General features: G+C 51.1%; 1 protein-coding gene across 1 annotated transcript; it reads left to right on the top strand.

The window, feature by feature from the left end:
• Positions 1-12,222: 12,222 nt before the first annotated feature.
• Positions 12,223-16,420, top strand: KLK7 (kallikrein related peptidase 7). The gene is made up of 5 exons (XM_055146077.1): positions 12,223-12,313; positions 12,631-12,790; positions 13,318-13,562; positions 13,646-13,782; positions 15,725-16,420. The coding sequence occupies exons 1-5, from the start codon at positions 12,250-12,252 to the stop codon at positions 15,878-15,880; spliced, it is 762 nt and encodes a 253-aa protein (XP_055002052.1). The 5' UTR covers positions 12,223-12,249; the 3' UTR covers positions 15,881-16,420.
• Positions 16,421-21,825: the final 5,405 nt, after the last annotated feature.

Genomic DNA, 21,825 nt, shown 5'->3' with positions numbered 1-21,825 from the left:
CTCCCCTGAGGGATCCCTGAGAGCAGAGCCAGGTGTGAGCCCTGAGCACTGCTGGGTGTGTCCCCCAAACAAGCAACAAACAGACAATAGCTAAAAAGAATAGGTGACTAGGGTTGAGGAGAAGAGACTCATCTGAGGTCAGATCTGAAACTCATCTGGGCTCTATGGCCTGGCGGGAGACCAGAGCACCGGGAAAGAGTAAAAGTCAGGGCTGACCCACTTAGGGAGTTTGTGGGCACAGGCATCAGAGTCTACTTCAATCTGGCTTATGCAGAAGAGGGAATTGGTTGGCTGAGGTGGTCAAGAAGTTGCTGGCGGAGTCAGAGCGATAGTACAGTGGGGAGGGCGCTTGCCTTGCACGCGGCTGACCCAGATTCGATTCGCAGCATCCCATATAGTCCCCCGAGCACCTCCAGGAGTAATTCCTGAGTGCAAAGCCAGGAGTGACCCCTGAGCACCGCCAGGTGTGACCCAAAAAGAAAAAAAAAAGAAGTTGGTGGCAGTGCTTTGAGATCTCAGAAGAAATGATAGCAGAATCTCAAACACTCAGCTCGTGACTTAAGCCATTAGCTCTCTCTGTTTCCCTCCGCCGCCTTCTCTCCCTGAGTTATCTTTGTCTCTTGCCCATTTCTTTGGCTCGTCTTGTTCCTTCTCCTGTGGACCTCACGCTAACATTAGTCTGGAGTCAGATCACTTCTCAGGGAGGGAACTGAGTAGCCCTGAGAGGCCCGGAAGGCTGACCCCGCAGAGACAAAGATCTGCTTTCTCCTGCACCTGGATATTAATCCCAGGACAGAAGGTCGATTGGTGCACCTTGAGCTAACCACACCCTTTGGATCAGTCACTGATGCCAAACTCTTGTTGGCTTGGCCCTGGTCACGTGCCTGTTCCCAGGAATGGAGGGTGAGTGAGTAGGTCTGGAGAACTAGCTCTGCAGAACCAGAGGAGACAGCGGGGCAGCTTCCCCCAGAGAAGGAGTGAGCTGTACAGGAAAGGCGACAGAAGGGGACCCGGAGGTGGGAGACAATGGGCCTTCAGAACCCAAAGGCTGAATCAGGAGGTTTCAGAGTGTCCAGGCTCCCACAGGGCAAGGCACACCTGGCCCAGAGCGAGATGCCAGTTCTCAGGTGAGATCATGAGTAGGATGGTGAGTCACCAGGATTAGTTTAGAGCACAGGTCTGAGGATGAGAGAACGATGAGCCTGGTGTCTGGGTGGGACTTCAGGGCAGGTCCCGGGGAGAAGCCCTAAGGGCATGGAAGGGTTGGGATTCAGGGTCCCACCGACACAGGGTCTGCCGAATTCCCAACCCTGTTCTGAGCCAGACAAGAGTCCAGAGGCATGTGAAGCTGTGGTGGGTAAATGCCCTTCCCGGCATGTGGGGGAGGGAGGTGGGAATGGGGCGTCACCCCCGAATGCTGATCCTCTGACTCGTGCGTGCACACCTTCTCTCGGGTGGTCTAATCTTATTGGAAGTCCCTTTTCTCATCAATCAAATGGGGCGTCCTCACGTACACTCACCAAGGAACGGGAACGAGGGGACGGACGCTGGACACTGGGGTAAGGGAACGAACCGTGTTCACTGTCTTCTGGGTGCTCAGCCTGTTCCTGTTGGCAATTTTGTCGAACGCTCCCATCCACCTTCAGAAGTAGCGATTTCCCTCCCTCACTTAAGAGAGAGACAAAATGAAGTCCACAAAAAATGGTCACTTACCCGAAATCACGGAAGGTAACCAACATTCACCTGGGGGTTGGTCTGACTTGGAAGTCAAGTTCCGTCTTACCTGAGGCTGAGAGGCTCAGGGATGGGAGAGAAAGGACCGACTCAAAAGCTGGCAGGTCTATGGACACCAGTGTTTTGCAAACTAGTATTTAAGCACCTCCTGTGTTCCTAGTCTGGGCTTGGTGCTAAAAATAACACCAGTGACCACTGACACACCGGATTCCCTCTGCTGGTGAAGACCAGTGTTCAGCACGGAATCAGATAAAATCATTCAAGCCACAGAAAGCCCGCTGGGCCCAGCACAGCAGGAGACATTCTGGTGAGGTGGCAGGGAGGAATGGAACCAAGTGGTCTGGAGTTTGTCGAGAGCTCAGGTCAGGACAACTTAAATGACTTGAGTCAGAATGGAGAATAAGTGGGGCCAGGAATATTGGTTGGTTGGTTATTATTTTCTTGTTTTATTTTGTTTTGATGACACCCAGTAGTGCTCAAGGACTTACTCCTGGCTCTGTGCTCAGGAATGAGGGCTCAGGGGACCACATGGGGTGCCAGAGATGGAACCCAGGTTGGCTGTTTGCAAGGCAAGAGCCTTACCCACTGTACTAAGTTTCCAGCCCTAGTATGTTATTTATTTATTTATTTATTTATTTTAGGCTTTTTGGGTCACACCCAGCAATGCACAGAAGTTACTCCTGGCTCTTCACTCAGGAATTACTCCTGGCAATGCTCGGGACACCATATGGGATGCTGGGAATCGAACCCCGGTTGGCGGCGTGCAAGGCAAACGCCCTCCCCGATGCGCTATAGCTCCAGCCCCTGTTATTTTCAATCTGCTTGCAAGGGTGGGGTGGGGACTCCAGTCTCACGTGCTTTCCACTTCCCTAGCCTGGGGTCTAATTTTGAATTTGATTTTGAATTTGAAAGTGTTTCAAAGGTTTGGGAATTTAGCTTGACTTTAGTCCACAAGGGATCCTTGTTCTATGTTGGCAGTTGGTGGGGCAAGGAAAAGTGTTGGTGATAGAAATGATGCTGAGGGCCGGAGCGATAGCACAGCGGGTAGGGCGTTTGCCTTGCATGCGGCCGACCCGGGTTCAGTCCCCGGCATCCCATATGGTCCCCCAAGCACCGCCAGGAGTAATTCCTGAGTGCAGAGCCAGGAGTAACCCCTGAGCATCGCTGGGTGTGACCCAAAAAGAAAAAAAAGAAAAAAAAAAAAGAAATGATGCTGAGTTGGAGGGGAGAATAGGGCCAGGTCCAGAGCTGTGCTAGAGTCGGGGATAGGGTGAAGAAGAGAGTATGGAGAGAATGTTCCGGTGCATCTCTGAGTATGTTTAGGTTTGGGACGGAGGCCAGAGGACAGTTGTATTTGGATCACAGTAGTGTCTCCCAGGAAGGGGTTCAGGTCAAGAAACAGGGATTGAGGTGTTGGTCCTGAGTAGGTATTTGGGGCCAGGAACTTGGATCTAGGTTTGGGCTCCAGGTTGAGGTTGAGATTGTATTTGGCGGGTAGGCTTGGGCATAGATGAAAGTTAGTTGGGTTTTTCTTCTTTGCTTTTGCACCTGGCAATGCACAGGGGTTACTCCTGGCTCATGCACTCAGCAATTTCTACTGGCAGTGCTTGGGGGACCATATGGGATGCTGGGAATGAAACCCGGGTTGGCCGCGTGCAAGGCAAACTCCCTACCCGCTGTGCTATCGCTCCAGCCCCTGAAGGTTAGGTTTTTGTCAAAATTGCTGTCAAGAGTCACAGCAAAGTAAGGACTAGCATTAGAATACAAGAGATTTCACACTCTCCCAAGTTTCTGATCATATCCAATCATCTTCCTCAATGAACTGTGCCACCGTCCATGGGACAAGAGTCCCAAAGTCGTCCCCACTCACTCATATTCCTCTACATGACCTCAACTCTCTCTATCACGAAGGTTGCATAATTCTGTCACTGCTGCCATCTCTTCCTCCCAATGTCTGTATCCTTGTCACCATCATCTCTTATTCAAACACTAGCAGTGGTTCCCTCCTGTCCCCACAGCTCTTTAAAATCTGTCCTTCTAGCTAAAACAATTCTTGGGAAAAAGATGATGGGAGGCATCACCATCCCCAACCTCAAACTTTACTACAAAGCAGTAACAATTAAAACAGCATGGTACTGGAACAAAGGCAGAGCCGTAGACCAATGGAACAGGGTGGAATATCCCTACACACAACCCCAAATGTATGACCATCTAATCTTTGATAAGGGAGCAAGAGATGTGAAGTGGAGCAAGGAAAGCCTCTTTAACAAATGGTGCTGGCACAACTGGACAACCACATGCAAAAAAATGGGTTTAGACCTTGACCTGACACCATGCACAAAAGTCAGATCAAAATGGATTAAAGACCTCAACATTAGACCACAAACCATAAGGTACATTGAAGACAAGGTCGGCGAAACCCTCCACTATATTGAAGATAAAGGTATCTTCAAACGTGACACGGAACTAAGCAATCTAGTAAAAACAGAGATCAACAAATGGGACTACATTAAACTAAAAAGCTTCTGCACCGCAAGAGATACAGTGACCAGAATCCAAAGACTATCCACAGAATGGGAAAGGATATTTACACAATACCCATCAGATAAGGGGTTGATATCAATGGTATATAAAGCACTGGTTGAACTCTACAAGAAGAAAACATCCAACCCCATCAAAAAATGGGGCGAAGAAATGAACAGAAACTTTACCAAGGAAGAAATACGAATGGCCAAAAGGCACATGAAAAAGTGCTCTGCATCACTAATCATCAGAGAGATGCAGATCAAAACAACTTTGAGATACCACCTCACACCACAGAGACTAGCACACATCCAAAAGAACAAAAGCAACCGCTGTTGGAGAGGATGTGGGGAGAAAGGGACCCTTCTTCACTGCTGGTGGGAATGCCGACTGGTTCAGCCCTTCTGGAAAACAATATGGACGACTCTCAAAAAATTAGATATTGAATTCCCATTTGACCCAGCAATACCACTGCTGGGAATATATCCCAGAGAGGCAAAAAAGTACAATCGAAACAACATCTGCACATGTATGTTCATCGCAGCACTGTTTACAATAGCCAGAATCTGGAAAAAACCCGAATGCCCCAGAACGGACGACTGGTTGAGGAAACTTTGGTACATCTATACAATGGAATACTATGCAGCTGTTAGAAAAAAGGAGGTCAAGAATTTTGTAGTCAAGTGGATGGGCATGAAAAGTTTCATGCTGAGTGAAATGAGTCAGAAAGAGAGAGACAGACATAGAAAGATTGCACTCATCTATGGTATATAGAATAACAGAGTGGGAGACTAACACCCAAGAACTGTAGAAATAAGTACCAGGAGGTTGACCCCATGGCTTCGAGGCTGGCCTCACGTTCCGGGGAAAGGTCAACTCAGAGAAGCAATCACCAACTACATTGTAGTCGAAGGCCATGTGGGGGAAGGGAGTTGCGGGCTGAATGAGGGCTAGAGACTGAGCACAGCGGCCACTCAACACCTTTATTGCAAACCACAACAGCTAATTAGAGAGAGAAAACAGAAGGGAATGCCTTGCCACAGTGGCAGGGTGGGGTGGGGGGGAGATGGGATTGGGGAGGGTGGGAGGGACACTGGGTTTACGGGTGGTGGAGAATGGGCACTGGTGAAGGGATGGGTTCCAAACTTTGTATGAGGGAAGTATAAGCACAAAAGTGTATAAATCTGTAACTGTACCCTCACGGTGATTCTCTAATTAAAAATAAATAAATTAAAAAAAAAATAAAATAAAATAAAATCTGTCCTTCATTTGGCAGCCAGATCGATATTTTGATTTTTTTTTGTCTGTATTTCAGGGTCATATCTGACAATCCTCAGGAGTTATTCCTGTCTCTGCACTCAAGAATCACTCATGGTGGTGCTTGGGGTACCTTATGAAATGCCAGAGACTGAACCGGAGTCAGCGGCCTGTAAGACAAGCACCGTGCCTGCTGTTCTCTCACTTTGGCCTCAGATTTGAAAATACAAATCTTACTGTGACAGTTCCCTGATTGACTCACCATTGTGGGCAGGGTAAAGTCAAACTCACCATTATATCTAAGATTGTTGTCTGGTTCTAAGGTGCCAGCCAACCTCTGGGCTCTGAGCTCCATCCATTCCCCTCTCGCTGACTCAGGACCTTAGCAGGTGCTGTTTTGCAACATGATATACTCCACAGATTCCTTATAGTCCCTTCCAGTTTAAAGTTTGCTGATCTTCCAGTGTGAGAATAATAGTTGGAAATGGTCCCTCTGGACAAGAACTGAGTGTTGAAAGTAGGTAAAGGGAGATGCACGATAAGCTTTCTGTATGTGTATTGCAAACCGTAATGCCCAACATAAGAGAGAGACAGTTCAGTTCATTGTCACTTCCTGGAACAAAATGTCCTAGAAGGATTTTCTTTTCTTTTCTTTTCTTTCTTTTTTTTTTTTTTTGCTTTTTGGGTCACACCCAGAGATGCACAGGGGTTACTCCTGGCTCTGCATTCAGGAATTACCCTTGGCAGTGCTCAGGGGACCATATGGGATGCTGGGATTCGAACCCAGGTTGGCCGTGTGCAAGGCAAACGCCCTACCCGCTGTGTTATCGCTCCAGTCCCGCTAGGATTTTCATGAAACCCTGTTCCTTTTTGTCAGTGCACATTTTGCGTATGATTCTATATTTGTCAAGGAATCTTTTTTTTTTTACCCCAGACTGCCAGTTCCTAGATGAAAAAGCATTTCCTATTTCCTTCCTTTTTTCCTTCCTTCCTTTTTTCCTACCTTCCTTCCTTCCTCCCTCCCTCCCTCCCTCTCTCCCTTCATCCCTCCTTCCTTCCCTTCTTCTCCTTCTCCCTTTCTTTCTTTCTTTCTTTCTTTCTTTCTTTCTTTCTTTCTTTCTTTCTTTCTTTCTTTCTTTCTTTCTTTCTTTCTTTCTCCTTCCTTCCTTTCTTTTCTTTCTTCCTTCCTTCCTTCCTTCCTTCCTTCCTTTCTTTCTTTCTTTCTTTCTTTCTTTCTTTCTTTCTTTCTTTCTTTCTTTCTTTCTTTCTTTCTTTCTTTCTTTCTCTCTCTCTCTTTCTTTCTTTCTTTTTCTTTCTTTCTCTCTTTCTTTCTTTCTTTTTCTTTCTCTCTCTCTTTCTCTTTCTTCTTTCTTTCTTTCTTTCTTTCTTTCTTTCTTTCTTTCTTTCTTTCTTTCTTTCTTTCTTTTTCTTTCTCTCTCTCTTTCTCTCTTTCTTCTTTCTTTCTTTCTTTCTTTCTTTCTTTCTTTCTTTCTTTCTTTCTTTCTTTCTTTCTTTCTTTCTTTCTTTCTTTCTTTCTTTCTTTCTTTCTTTCTTCCTTCTTCCTTTCTTTCTTGGCCACAGCTGATGATGCTCAGGGTTTACTCCTGGTTCTGCACTCAATAATTATTCCTTGCAGTGCCTAGGGGACCATATGGGATGCAGAGGTTGACCCCAGTTGGCCAAGTGCAAAACAAGGGCCCTACCCACTGTACTACCCTCCAGTTCCTGAAAGAGTACTTATTAAGGACTGGAGAGCATATTCCATAGGCTGGCATGCACACTGGTATCCAGGAAGCCTGGGTTCAATTCCCAGCACTGCAGAGGCCTCCCAGCATTGGCGGACAGACCCCCTGAACACAGAGCTGGGTGAAGCCCCAAGTTCGTATAAAGAAAAAAAAGAGTATTTCTTTTTAATTTTACTTAATAAATTTTTAGTTTGGGGGCCATACCCAGGGGTACTCAAGTCCTATTTCTGGCTCTGAGCTCAGGGATCACTCCTTGCAGTGCTCAGGGGACTGTATATGATGCCAGGATTTGAACCGGTGTCGGCTGTGTGATCTCCAGTCCCAGTATTTCTTCTTAAAAATGAGTATCTCTTGGGGCTGGAGCGATAGCCCAGAGGGCATTTGCCTTGTATGCAGCCAACCCGGGTTCAATCCCTAGCATCTCATATGGGGTCCCCTGAGCACTGCCAGGAGTAATTCCTGAGTGCATGAGCCAGGAGTAACCCTTGTACAATGCTGGGTGTGACCCAAAAAAGAAAAATACAGAGTTTCTCTTAGAGGCATAAAGGACTGGATCTGAGAGTGAAACACGGGGGGGGGGGGGGGGGGGGGGGGGGGGCAGGAGGCAGTTTGTGGATTCACGTGCCTCCAAGAGACTAGAGGTGGAATGGGGTTGGCATTCCTGGCTTGGGAAGAGAGGCAGATGTGAGTTGAGGCTTGGATTCACCATTCAAAAAGCAACAAAGCAAAACGCAACAAAGTAGCTTGTTTTTGCAATAAACTTATGTGCTTATTTTTTTTTTTTTTTTTTTTTTTTGCTTTTTGGGTCACACCTGGCGATGCACAGGGGTTACTCCTGGCTTTGCACTCAGGAATTACCCCTGGCGGTGCTCAGGGGACCATATGGGATGCTGGGATTTGAACCCGGGTCGGCCACGTGCAAGGCAAACGCCCTACCCGCTGTGCTATCTCTCCAGCCCCCATATGTGCTTATTTTTATTTATTTATTTATTTATTTATTTTTTTGCTTTTTGGGTCACACCCAGCGATGCTCAGGGGTTACTCCTGGCTCTGCACTCAGGAATTACTCCTGGCGGTGCTTGGGGGACCATATGGGATGCCGGGGATCGAACCCGGGTCAGCCGCGTGCAAGGCAAACGCCCTACCCGCTGTGCTATCGCTCCGGCCCCATATGTGCTTATTTTTATACTCAGTCTTCACCCACTAGAATCTGCTCCTTTAAGAAGAAAATTTGCGTGTTTGTTTGTCTAGATTTTTGTTGTCCGCAGTGGGAATCCTCCTCACTCCACAGTCTCTCCCATGCTCCCAGCTAGATCCCACTGCCAAGGACGAGCTTCTTCCAGAAATTAATCTGCTGGAAGTCTCAGGTATGTGGGTTTTGTAACTGAAATCTCCAGACTTTCATGGAGTCAGGGATGGGCTACTTCTCCCCATCTTTTTGTTCTTCTGGACACCCTGGCAGTCATACGCATACCCCAAAGCTGCAACCCAATTAAAAATTCAACTTCAGCTGTGTTACCCCATTAAAAATTTTGGACTTCCTGGAACATATGGCCATTTTCACAGTGAGTAATATTTCAAATTCTTCATCACTGATAAACCAGGATTGGATGGGACCACCAGATTGGATGGGATGTAACGTAGAAGGCAACCAATCTCAATTTAAAAAATATAAATAGAGAAGGCTTAACCTGTAATAACATCTTAGTAATCTCTTATACAAAGATTTAATGGCTCCATGGTGAAATACAACAATCTATTCTAACCTTCTTCTAAGGAAACATTTTTGACCATTCTTTTAGTGAATTATTTATAATTCGCTAAATTTGTAATTTATTATAAAATAAATTATTGAGGGCTTGCTATGGGGGCAGTTTAAGAGGTGGTTGGGAAAATTGGAGATAATGGTGGTGCGAAGGTGCAATGTTGGTGTTGGAATATTGAATGTCTGTAACAAATCATCACAAACAACTTTGTAAACCTTTATAGAAACAGTGTTTATATAAGGAGTAAGGGGAAAATAAAATGAGAAACAAAAGATTTTTGTTGTTGTTGTTTTGGGACCACACCTGGCAGCGCTCAGAGTTACCCCTGCTTCTGCACTCAGGAATTACTTCTGGTAGACTTGTGGGTCCGTATAGGAAGCTGAGATTGAACTTGGGTCTGCCCCGTGCAAGGCAAGCACCTACCCATTGTATTATCTCACCAGGCCGGTTTGTTTAGTTTTTGTGGGGGGGCTTTGTCCTCAACTACCTGGGTTTCTAGCATAAATTACATTTATGTAGTTAATTACTTAATGTAATTATAAAAATTACAATTAAACAAATTACAAGCATTCAATACATTCATGAACAGGCCAGGAACTTCACCCTAATGACAGTTAAAATTATCGTAATTTTTTCCCTTTGATTTTTGTGTCTGTGGCTTTGGGGCCATTGCCAGGGGTCTCCCCCGACTCCACCCCGCCAGCTCCCTGTTCAGGCTGGCTCCCAGCAGTGCTGGCATCAAACTCAGATCTCCTGCATGCAAAGCACTTGTTCAGCCCCCTCCCTCCCCCCTCCTCCGCCCAGTTGTCTCTCTGGGCCCCAAAGGTTCTTATATTTTTCTTTTTGGGTCACACCCGGCAATGCTCAAGGGTTACTCCTGGCTCTGCACTCAGGAATTACTCCTGGAGGTGCTCAGGGGACCATGGGATGCTGGGAATTGAACCCTGGCTGGTCGTGTGCAAGGCAAACGCCCTACCCATTGTGCTATTGCTCCAACCCCTGGGCCACAAAGGTCCTTGAATTTGAAACAGATTGCATAAACCAGGGTCCAGACAATATGCAATTGTGTAAAGGAAGAGGAAACAGTTGTCCAGTAAGTGCATGTAGAGTGAAAATTGTTGACGATATTTTACAGAGAGCAAAAATATTACATTAGGGCCAGGGATATGTTCCAACGTCTAAAGCACTCGCGTGGCATGCGGGAGGTCCAGGTTCAACCCCTGGTATCACATGTTCCCCAGCACTTCCGGGAGTGACCCCTGAGGACTGAGGTGGGAGTAGACTTCTGAGCACTAGCAGATGTGATCCAACAAAAACAAACAAGAACGTTCTAGCAGTGGGTGGAACCATGCGAAGCACGCACTCAGACCACTGGGCTATCTCTCTGGCCTTAAATGCAAATGACAGTGCTTGGGTACTGCTCTCAGCTCTGTGCTCAAAAGTTCCTTGGGTGGTACTCCACGCACCTAACACCATGTCAGGAAGCAAAGCTGGGCTGGCCTTCACATGCAAGGGGAGTGCTTAAGGCCCTGTGCCATGTCTGAGGCACCCAGCTATTTTTGTATGAACACTAGTATGCATGTAGAGATCAGAACACAAGGCAAAGCCAGGCCAGCTGGGTGACAGTGACATTTAGTGGGGTGCAGATAAAGCACACAATACTCACTTTGTTTTGAGGGAGGCACCTCCCCAAACTGAGCTCTGAATGCCCAGGGATCCACCTGGCAATTCTCACCCAACAGAGTTGTCAGACCAATGGTCGACTGTGGCTGGGGTGCAGCTGAGTCCCTCTGTGCTGGGGATTATGGGGCCACGCTGGCAGTGCCCCGTGGAACACAGAGTGCCGCCTGAATCCGGGTCAGCCCCTGCCAGACAAGCATCTTAATCCCTATGGGTACTTAAACCGTATGGGTACTATTTCTGGCCCCAGGATTCACTTTTCTTTTTTGGGGGGGAGGGAGAAGGGGGCGTCCACACCTGGCAGTGCTTGGGGATGACTCCTGTCTCTGTGCTCAGGGATCACTTCTGGTGTTCTCATATGTGGTGTCGGGGATAGAATCGCAGTCAGTGATGTGCAAAGGTACAAGGCAGGCCCCCTGCCAGCTGTCCTACCGCTCCAGCCCCTCGAGGGTTTTGTTGGTTGATTGGTTTTGGGAGCTCCGTCCAGCTGGCTCTGCACTCAGGAATCACTCCTGGCTGTGCTGGGGGCACCCTCTGGATGCCGAGGATCTAATCCTGATCGGCCGCGTGCAAGGCAAGCGCCCTCCCTGCCGAACCAGCTCTCCAGCCCCTGCCTCCCAGTTTTTAATTCATATCCTTAATTTATTGAGACTTGGGAGTAAATTCAGGCTGCACGGCGTGAACGCGATTCAGCTTCGACACGTTCCCACAGGCCCGCGAGACTTCAGGATCTAAGCAGCCCCCCAAAGCGGGTGAGGGGAGACCCCAGGGCACCGGGCACCCGGGTTCCGGTCCTTGCAGCCCGCTCCGGCCCTTGGCGGGTCCTAGCCGACCGTGCGGGGGAGGGAAGCTGAGCCGCGGGGCTCTGAGATAACCCGGGCGCAGGAAGGGGCGTCCCCGAGCCGGCTCCACCTGGCCCGGGGCGCGGGGGCGGGGCGCCTATAAGAGGCGCGCCTGGAGTCCGGGTCTCACCCACCTGCACCCTGCCCGGAGACGCTCGGGCTGAGAGGTCTGGCGCGGGTGGGGGCTGGGACGGAGCTCCAGGTCCGAGCTTAGGATCTGGGGGCGCAGGGAACTCCTGGACCAGAGTGATGGGGCCAGCCTTCTGAGCCCCAGTGGGAAGCTGGGCGCGTGGACTCCTGGGATTGAGGGAGGAGGGGGACTGAGGAAGGAGGGGGACTGAGGGAGGAGGGGCTGGGGGACTGAGGGAGGAGGGGGACTGAGAGAGGAGGGCCTGGGGGTCTGAGGGAGGAGGGGCTGGGGGACTGAGGGAGGAGGGGGACTGAGAGAGGAGGGCCTGGGGGTCTGAGGGAGGAGGGGCTGGGGGACTGAGGGAGGAGGGGGACTGAGAGAGGAGGCCTGGGGGTCTGAGGGAGGAGGGGGACTGAGGGAGGAGGGGCTGGGGTCTGTAGAAGGAGGGAGTGGGGTTCTGAGGGAGGAAGCATGACAGTCTGAGGATGGAGGTATTGACGCCTCGGTTGAGACTTGGCTTCTTGAACTTTGTCATTCCAGCTCCTGCAGAAAAGACCCTCCTTGCTGTCGCCATGGCGGGGTCCCTTGTCCAGCTGCTGGTTCTGCTGTTCGCCGTGGTGTCTGCTGCGCCCGATGGTGAGTGGATGGGCTCTGGCTGCCCCGGGGCCCTCACCCCACTGACCTGCCCAGTGCCTTGTCCCGGGATCCTGAGGCAGACGCCCCTCTTCCCAGAGCGTCCAGTCTCTGCTTCCTGCCTCTGCGACCCGGGGCGGGGCGCTCCGTGCCCAGCCCGCCGCTGTCCCGCGTAGGCACCTGGTCTGCAACTGCTCCCCTCGCCGGGCTCCGGGCTCCAGCCGCGTCCGGCCCCGCCCAGGCCCGGCAGGCTTCTGTCCTGCTCTGTGTCCCCGATTCTGACACTGACACCCACGTGTTTTTCTCCATGTCTCTCCCAGACCAGGGTAACAAGAGCGGAGACAGGATCATCGACGGCGTCCCCTGCAAGAGAGGCTCCAACCCCTGGCAGGTGGCGCTGCTCAAGGGAGACAGTCTGCACTGCGGTGGGGCCCTGCTCAGCCCCCGCTGGGTGATCACAGCCGCGCACTGCAAGATGAGGCACGCCCCCACACGCCGTCACCCGTCCCTGCCACACTGTCCCCCTCTGGGCCTCTGCCCCCCTCCCTGGGTCTCTGTCCTTCTCTCTGGGTCTCTGTCCTCCTCTCTGGGTCTCTGTCCCCCCTCTCTGGGTCTCTGTCCCCCTCTCTGGGTCTCTGTCCCCCTCCCTCTGGGTCTCTGTCCTCCTCTCTGGGTCTCTGTCCCCCTCTCTGGGTCTCTGTCCCCCCTCTCTGGGTCTCTGTCCCCCTCTCTGGGTCTCTGTCCTTCTCTCTGGGTCTCTGTCCCCCTCTCTGGGTCTCTGTCCTTCTCTCTGGGTCTCTGTCCCCCTCTCTGGGTCTCTGTCCCCCTCTCTGGGTCTCTGTCCCCCTCTCTGGGTCTCTGTCCCCCTCTCTCTGGGTCTCTGTCCCCCTCTCTGGGTCTCTGTCCCCCTTCCTCTGGTTCTCTGGCCCCCTTGCCCTATCCCCTACCCCCCTGTCCATCCCCCTCTGACCCTCCCGTCCCCTCTGACTAGTGCCCCTCTCCTGCAGTGAGTACATCGTTCACATGGGCAGCGACAATCTGAGTAAGAGCGGTCAGAGGATCAAGGCATCTAAGTCTTTCCGCCACCCCGACTACTCCACACAGACCCACGTCAACGACATCATGCTGGTCAGGCTGGACAGGCCAGCACGGATGACAGCCCAGTTGAAGACTGTCAACCTGTCATCCCGCTGTGAGCCCCCGGGGACCAGCTGCCAGGTCTCCGGCTGGGGCACCACCACCAGCCCCGATGGTGAGCCCAGCCACCCCCTCGGCCCCTGGGGTGGACCCTCCCCCTAGAGGACCTGCCCTCTGACGCCCCTGCCTGTCTCTCAGTGACCTTCCCCAAGGAGCTCATGTGCACGAACGTCAAGCTCATCTCCTCCCAGGACTGCAAGAAGGTGTACAAGGACCTCCTGGGGAGCTCCATGCTGTGTGCCGGCATCCCCAACTCCAGGACCAACGCCTGCAACGTGAGCGCCCTGCGCCCGCCCAGAGCCCCTTCCTCCCTCCCTCTCTCCCTCCCTCCCTCCTTCCTCTCCTTCCTTCCCTGCTTCCTTCCGTTCTCTCTCCTTCCCTTCTTCCTTTCCTCCCTTGAACTCACTCACTGATTCTTACTGACTTGCCAAGTCAAACGTTTCTCTGTGCTGTCAAAGGGAGAAGGGAAACGGTTTTCCCCATCATCACTCGCAGATGTCACAGGTCTTGCCACCCGAGTGCTTGAATCTTGCATCTCCTCTGTTCGCTTTGTTTTGCGGGGGAAGTGGGGTGGGGGGTGGTGCTCAGGTAAGCCCTCGCAAATACTTCTGGCATATCTGGGGGAACCACATACAGGGCCAGGGAGGGAGGTAAGCACCCAGTACTTCCCCTCCAACCTTGTGTTGTGTTGGATTTTGATTTTATAGGAGGGTTTTGCGGGGGGCTGGGATCCATACTTAACAGAGGGTGGGGGTGCAAACCTCTGGTGTGTGGCTCAGGTGCAGGTCATTCTGAAACACTGTGGGGCAGCCTGCAGGGTTGAGGGGCGACGGGGCAGGAGCGAAGGTGCCCATCCCCGTTTCAGCACCACTTTCCTCCTGAGTTTCTCTGCCTCAGTCTGCTCTGTCAGAGGGAGCCAGGAGTGTTCCTTGGGGTAGGACAGAGTATCTGAGTAGGGGAGAGGGCTCACAGGAACTAGGAAAGGCAGAACTGAAGAAGCTTCCAGGAAACCCTCAGTGACCAAGGTCGATCATATTCTAAGACTATTTTCCTAACGGACTGGAGCGATAGCACAGTGGGTAGGGCATTTGCCTTGCATGCAGCCGACTGGGTTCGATTCCTCCATCCCTCTTGGAGAGCCCAGCAAGCTAGTGAGAGTATCCTGCCCTCACGGCAGAGTCTGGAGGGATACAGAGCCTGGCAAGCTACCTGTGGCATATTCGATATGCCAAAAACAGTAACAGCAACTCTCACAAAGGAGACATTACTAGTGCCCACTTGAGCAAATCAATGAACAACAGGACGACAGCGACAGACAGTGTTATATTTTCCTAATCCGCCAAAAAGATGAACAAAATAGTCTCAGACAAAGGCAGGCCCAGTGCAGTGGTGTGCAAAATTTTGGTTTTTTTTCTGGAGCCATATCTGGCTGTGCGCGGGGGCTGTTTGTGCCTCTCTGCTCAGGGATCCGCCTGATTGGCGGTCAGGGGACCATGGTGTGCGGGGATCTACCCCAGGATGTGCCTTAACCCCTGTACTATCACTCTGGCCCCTTGTTGAGTTTCTCCCTGTACTATCACTCTGGCCCCTTGTTGAGTTTCTTCCTTTTGAATTTTGGATTATGCCCAGCCGTGCTCAGGGCTTACTCCTGGCCCCGTGCTCAGGGATCACTCTTGGCAGGGCTCAGGGGGCCTAAGGGATGCCAGGAAATGAACCCAGGTCGGCCATGTGCTAGGCATGTGCCCTACCGACTGGCCTCTCCTTGCTGAATCTTATCGGAGCCCGAAGTGACTGCTCTTTATTGAAAAATCTGATATTTGTTCATTCCTGGCGATTGAATTTTCAGTTTTGCAATAAGCCCTCAGAGCTTCAGGGGTGGGGGTGGGGGGTAAATGAAAGGGTTATCCCCAAGCAGAGGCCCTCCCGCTCCCCTATGATTGGCTGCATTGGTCTGGGCTCAAGCCAGTGTTTGGGGAGTCTACAAATTTCAACTCTCTTATTGGTCCCTAGAGATCATGAATCTCTTCCCATTGGCCAAGGTGGAAATCTGTGGTTTGGCAAGACAACTACTCTGTGTGTGTGTGTGTGTGTGTGTGTGTGTGTGTGTGTGTGTGTGTGGTGGGGAGTGAGTGGGTGAGATTTGGGTGGTGAGGGGGGTGTGGGCAGGCCAATTACTTTATTCTGTAGCTAAAACTAATCTGCTTTGCTCCCCTGCAGGGTGATTCTGGGGGACCCCTGATGTGCAGAGGTAGCCTGCAAGGCCTGGTGTCCTGGGGAACTTTCCCGTGTGGCCAACCCAATGACCCAGGAGTCTACACCCAGGTCTGCAAATACGTCAACTGGATAAAGGAGACCATGAGGAAGCATCGCTAGCTTCTCCATCTCTCAGCTGGAACAGAAAAGTCAAAGAAGCAGGCATGAGCTGGAATCTACTTGACTTTTCCTGCCCTTAAAGTCTCAACAACACGCCGTGTGTGGAAACAAAGCAAAGTGACACAAGGACCGAAACCCCCCTCAGAGCCCTCAGAGCTGCCTCAGTCTGGCAGGAAACAGGGGCCAGCACCCTGAAACGCCCGCCTGGACCAGAAATCAGTGCAATTGTAATGGAAGGCAGTTTGGCTGCTACGAATTCTCATTCAAATTCTAATAATTTTACTTCTAGAAATTATTTTTATTTTTCAAAAATCAATCTAAAATGTGTAGCAATTCAAATGTTGCTTGAATTCATAGAAACATTATTTATCAAAAAGAAACCTGAGCATATTCCAATTTTCTAATTTTGTGGATTGTTTAAGAAAAGGCTGGCTTGGGGTGGGATCTTTTGAAGCTGTTAAGGATAATAATCATATAGAACAGCTGTACAAAGCAGAAATTTATCTGATGTTAAAAGCAAAAAAATGTACATGTATGTAATCCCTGCAAGGTCCAATTGAAATAGTCACATAATAAAATCTGAAGGAACATGCTAGCATTCTTCCATTTAATTTTCTGTGAAAATGCACTTTTATAAACTGAAGAATAAGGGTAAAGAATAATCTCTTAATTGGGCTGGAGCGATAGCACAGCAGGTAGGGCATTTGCCTTGCATGCGACCGACCCGGGTTCTATTCCCAGCATCCCATATAGTCCCTCGAGCACCACCAGGAGTAATTCCTGAGTGCAGAGCCAGGAGCAACCCCTGAGCATCGCTGGGGTGACCCAAAAAGCAAAAAAAAAAAAAAAAAAAAAAAAAAAGAATAAGCTCTTGAAGATCTAAGGTTGGGGAGAAAGAGAAAACACCCTCCAGAGAAGGAGCCTTCAACATACTTGCTCTGCGTGCTGGAGGCCCCCGGCTGGAGCCCTGCACCGCATGGTTCCCGAAGCAACACAGGATGCTGTCCCTGAGCACAAGCTAGGAGTAACCCCTGAGCATCACTAGATGTGGCAAGGGAGGAAGGAAGGAAAAGAAGAAAGGAAGAGAGGAGGGAGGGAGGGAAGGGAAGAAAAGGAAGGAGAGATGGAAAGAGGGAGGGAGGGAGGGAGGGAGGGAGGGAGGGAGGGAGGGAGGGAGGGAGGGAGGGAGGGAGGGAGAGAAGGAGGGAGGAAGAAGGAAGGGAGGGAAAAGGAGAGAGGGAGAGAAAGTAAAAGGGAATCCACCTGCCACATGGGGGGAGGGGGATGGGGTGGTGGCGGGCAGGACACTGGAGACATTGGTGGTGGAGAATGGGCACTGATGAAGGGATGGGTACTTGATTATTGTATGACGGAAACGTAAACACGAAGGTTTGTAAGTCTGTAACTGTACCTCACGGTAATTCACTAAAAAATTTAAAAGTTAAAAAAAAAAAGGAAGGAAGGGAGGGAAGGAATGAGAGGGAGGAAAGGAGCAAAAGAAGGAAGGAAAGAAGGCAAGGAAGGGAAGGAAGAAGGAAGGAAGGGAAGGAAGGGAGGGAAGGGGGAAGGAGAGGGGGAGAAACAAGGAGAGGGAGAGAGCACCCACTGGGGCCAGGGAGGCAGTGCCAAGAGCTTCTGCGTGTCTGCTTGTGGGAGTCCAGGGTGTGACCTCGGGCACAGCACGGCCAGCTCCACCCAGAGACACCTTTTTGGGGGACAGAACCCAGAAATATGTACCTATGGGACACTAACGTTGCTGTGTCCGGTGGTCACACCTGGCTGTGCTCAGAACTTTCTCCCAGCTCTATACTCAGGGGTCCCTTCTGGTGGGACTCAGGGGACCCCATGTGGTGCCAGAGATGGAACCTGGGTGACAGCATGAAGACCTGCACCCTCCCCGCTCTCTCCTCTGTCCCCTTGGACACTGTTGAGACATTGTCCCAGGTCCCTGCCCAGTGTCAATTTTTGCACCATTTCCCCAGTTCTCCATTTCTCCAGTTGGGCTAGAGTGATAGCACAGCAGGTAGGGCATTTACCTTGCATGTTGACCGACCTGGGTTTGATTTCTTCACCCCTCTCGGAGAACCCGGCAAGCTACCGAGAGTATCCAGCCCGCACGGCAGAGCCTGGCAAGCTACCTGTGGTGTATTCTATATGCCAAAAACAGTAACAAGTCTCACAATGGAGACGTTACTGGTGCCCACTCGAGCAAATCAATGAGCAATGGGATTACAGTGATTTCTCCAGTTTTTGGTTTTCCTCCTCTGTAAAATGGGAGAAAGAAGGAAAGGAGAGCGGAAGGGGGCAGGGGAGAAGTTGTCTGCTGACCGGGCTGGGCAGTGATGCCACTCTTTAGGACAGAGGGAAGAGGCTCCAGAAAGAAGCAGGCAACTGGGTCGCCCAGGGATTGTATGAGCTTCCCAAAAAAAAAAAAAATGAAAGAAAGGAAGAAAGAGCTAAAAGAGCTTCCCACATCTGAGGGTCAGCAGAACACAGTGTGAAACTTGGATGATTCCTGATCTCAAACAAAGTATGAAAAATGTTTGGGGTAGGGGGCCCTAGTGATAATACAGCAGGGGGGGCACTTGCCTTGCCCAGCGCCCACACGGTCCCAGAGCACCAGGAGTGATTCCTGAGTGCAGAGCCGGGAACAAGCCCTGAGCAGCATAAGGTGTCCCCCACCACATCCCCACCAAAAACAATGCCTGGGAAGGAAAGAAGGAAGGGATGGGGCAAGAAGGGGAGGGAGGGGAGGAGTGGGGAGTGGACAGGAGAGAGTGGGGGAGGCCAGCCAGGGCCCTGACTCAGCCAGCTTGTCCCTGCCAGCCCATGCCCAGGCTGTCACGCCTCTGATGCTGCTGACAGGGACCTTCTGCAGCACAGACTCACCCCCTTCCCCTCCTGTTTTTCCAGTATCCCCCGGAATTCCCTCCAGGCCGCCATCCTCCTGGGCCTTCCCTCCCACCCATGCACCCAGATGGTTCCTGCACGCTGGAAGCTCAGAAAACGTGTCTTTGTCCCCAGAAAATACAAGATCTGGGTTCTCACACCACACACACACACACACACACACACACACACACACACACACACACACACACACCAGCCTGTGAATCAGGGTCAAGGTGGAGCTTTGCCCACCTTTCCGGTCCTGAAGGTCCCTCAACTTGTCTCTTTCTTTTTAAAAAAATCTTTAATTTTTTTTTTTTTGCTTTTTGGGTTACACCCTGCGATGCTCAGGGGTTATTCCTGGTTCTGCACTCAGGAATTACTCCTTGCGGTGCTCGGGGGACCATATGGGATTCTGGGAATCACACCCAGGTCGGCCACGTGCAAGGCAAATGCCCTACCCACTGTGCTATTGCTCCAGCTCCAATTTTTTAAATTATTTCTAAAATTATTAATTTTGGGGAGATCACACCCAGAGATGCTCAGGAGTTACTTCTGGCACTCAGGAATTACTCCTGACGATGCTCGGGGGACCATATGGAATGCCAGGGATTGAACCCAGGTCAGCTGTTTACAAGGCAAACACCCTAACTGCCACTCTGACCCTAGTTTATTTATTTACTTATTTATTTTGCTCTTGGGGTCACACCCGGCGATGCTCAGGGGTTACTCCTGGCTATGCACTAGGAATTACTCCTGGTGGTGCTCAGGGGACCATATGGGATGCTGGGAATAGAACCCGGGTCGGCCGCGTGCAAGGCAAACGCCCTACCCTCTGTGCTATCGCTCCAGATCCCTTAATTTATTTTTAAAATTGAATCATTGTGAAATACACAGTTTCAGAGTTGTTCATGATCCAGTTTCAGTCATACAATGTTCCAACACCTGTGCCTTCACCAGTGGGCATTTCTCGCCACCAATGTCCCCTGTTTCCTTCCTGCCTCCACCCCATCACCTCTGTAGCAGACACTTTTCTTCTCTCTCTCAATCCCTCCCCCCTCCCCTTTTGACTATTGTGGTTTGCAACACAGATACTGGAAGGTTATCATGTACACCCCTTTACCTGCTTTCAACACTCAGTTCACAACTCACCTCTTTGCACTCAGGCTGCAATGAAAGATTCTCCAGAGTACCCCAGCTCACAGACTGCACCGGGAATCCCTGAGGTGATCTGATGTGGGCACCCAGGTGACCTTCTGATCTTTTTTTTTCTTTTTACTGTTTTCATGGGCTGGAGCAATAGCACAGTGGGTAGGGTGTTTGCCTTGCACATGGCCAACCCAGGTTTGATTCTTCCACCCCTCTCGGAGAGCCTGGAAAGCTACAGAGAGTATCTCGCCCACATGGCAGAGCCTGGAAAGCTCCCCATGGCATATTTGATATGCCAAAAACAGTAACAACAAATCTCACAATGGAGATGTTACTGGTGCCCGCTCAAGCAAGTTGATGAGCAACAGGATGACAGTGACTGTTTTCATCTTGCTTTGTAATTCAGTGCATGGCCTCTGGGAGCTGGACTCTGGGTTCCAGTCCCGCTTCTGATACTCCAAAGCTGTCTGCTTTTTAGCCTAAATGTGTCCCGCAATGGTCTTTCAGCGCTGGACCGAGAGGATGGGGGCTGCACGCCCGTTTCCCAGGCTGGCTCTCATCACAAGGGGTTAAAATGTCAGAGAGAATACGCTGCGATGGCCGATGGCCGGTTATTATTTGGGGTTTCTGCTGCTCCCCTCAGCTTCTGCTCGCTTAGTTTTATTACAAAACAATGCCTTTATGGAAGACTCAGCAGAGCACTTAAGTTTGGAGGAAGACTACAAGGCAGAACCCACGGGGGCACCAGCAAACACCAACAGGGAAGAGAATTCTTTCTCCCTCTCCCCTCTCTCCCTCCTTCCCTCTCTTTCTCCACCCCCCTCCCTCTCTCTCTTTCCCTCTCCCTCTCCCTCTCCCTCTTTTCTCTCTTCCTCTTTCTCCTCTCTCTTTTCCCTATACCCCTCCCCCCTCCCCGTTTCAGGGCCATACCCCGTGGTCACCCCTGGACCACACCGCTCAGGGCCCCACACTGTGCAAGGCAAATGCTTCACCTGCTGTACTATCTCTCTGGTCCCCACTAGATTTTTGTAGCGGACAGTGAGTGAAACTGTTGTTTGTGTTGTTGTTGTTGTTGGGACGCCAGGGACTGAGCCCAGGGCTTTCCATATGTGGGACAAGTGCTCCGCCACTTGGCTGCAGCCCTGGGACCCTCCCTCCGACCCCTCTTGCACTGGCTCCCCCCAACTGGTTGAGCGTGCGCTGGCCTCTCCGTGTGCCGGCTGCGTTCCCGCACACCCTTTCCTGACAGAGAGCCTTCAGCTTCACTTCCTGTACCGCAATTTTCTTATCAGCGACACGGGAGTGGGTGTGATGAAGTCACCCCATCAACATTTCCGTAGGCTGCTTCTGGGTCAGGTCCTATGGGAATGCTTAGGACACAGGGGTGAGTAAGCCCCGGGCCCGGCAGAGAAGACCATCAGATGGTCATGATATGGGACTCAAGGGAGGTGCCCACTGTGGGAACTCAGCTGAGAGAGTGACTAAAGCAACTGGAGGGTGGTGTTCTGGGAAGGCTTCCTGGAGGAGGTGATGGCTAAGCAAAGACCTGCAGGACAAGTTGTTGCAAGAAGAACACTTGGAAAAGAGGGAGCAGGAAGACCTGAGCTGACCCACAACTCCGAGGACTGGGCCTGCCTGCAAGGGGGGACACTCCAATCCACTCTGGGTCAGAGCACACAAGTGGGCAAGGACGGGAGTGATAGTGCAGCGGATAGTACAGTGACAGGACATGTGCCTTGCATGCACCGCCCCGGGTTCGATCCCCGGCATTCCATAGGGTTCCCCAAGCACCACCAGGAGTGATTCCTGAGAGCAGAGCCAGGAGTCAGGCCCGAGCACCCCCGGGCGTGACCCAACACCTGCCCTGAGCCATGCCAGGCAGCACGGCCACGGCTGGCCACAGGCGC

Source organism: Sorex araneus, chromosome 8 (assembly GCF_027595985.1).
Source record: "Sorex araneus isolate mSorAra2 chromosome 8, mSorAra2.pri, whole genome shotgun sequence".
In the NCBI taxonomy this organism is placed as follows: Eukaryota; Metazoa; Chordata; class Mammalia; order Eulipotyphla; family Soricidae; genus Sorex; species Sorex araneus.
This window is presented reverse-complemented; position numbering and strand designations above follow the sequence as displayed.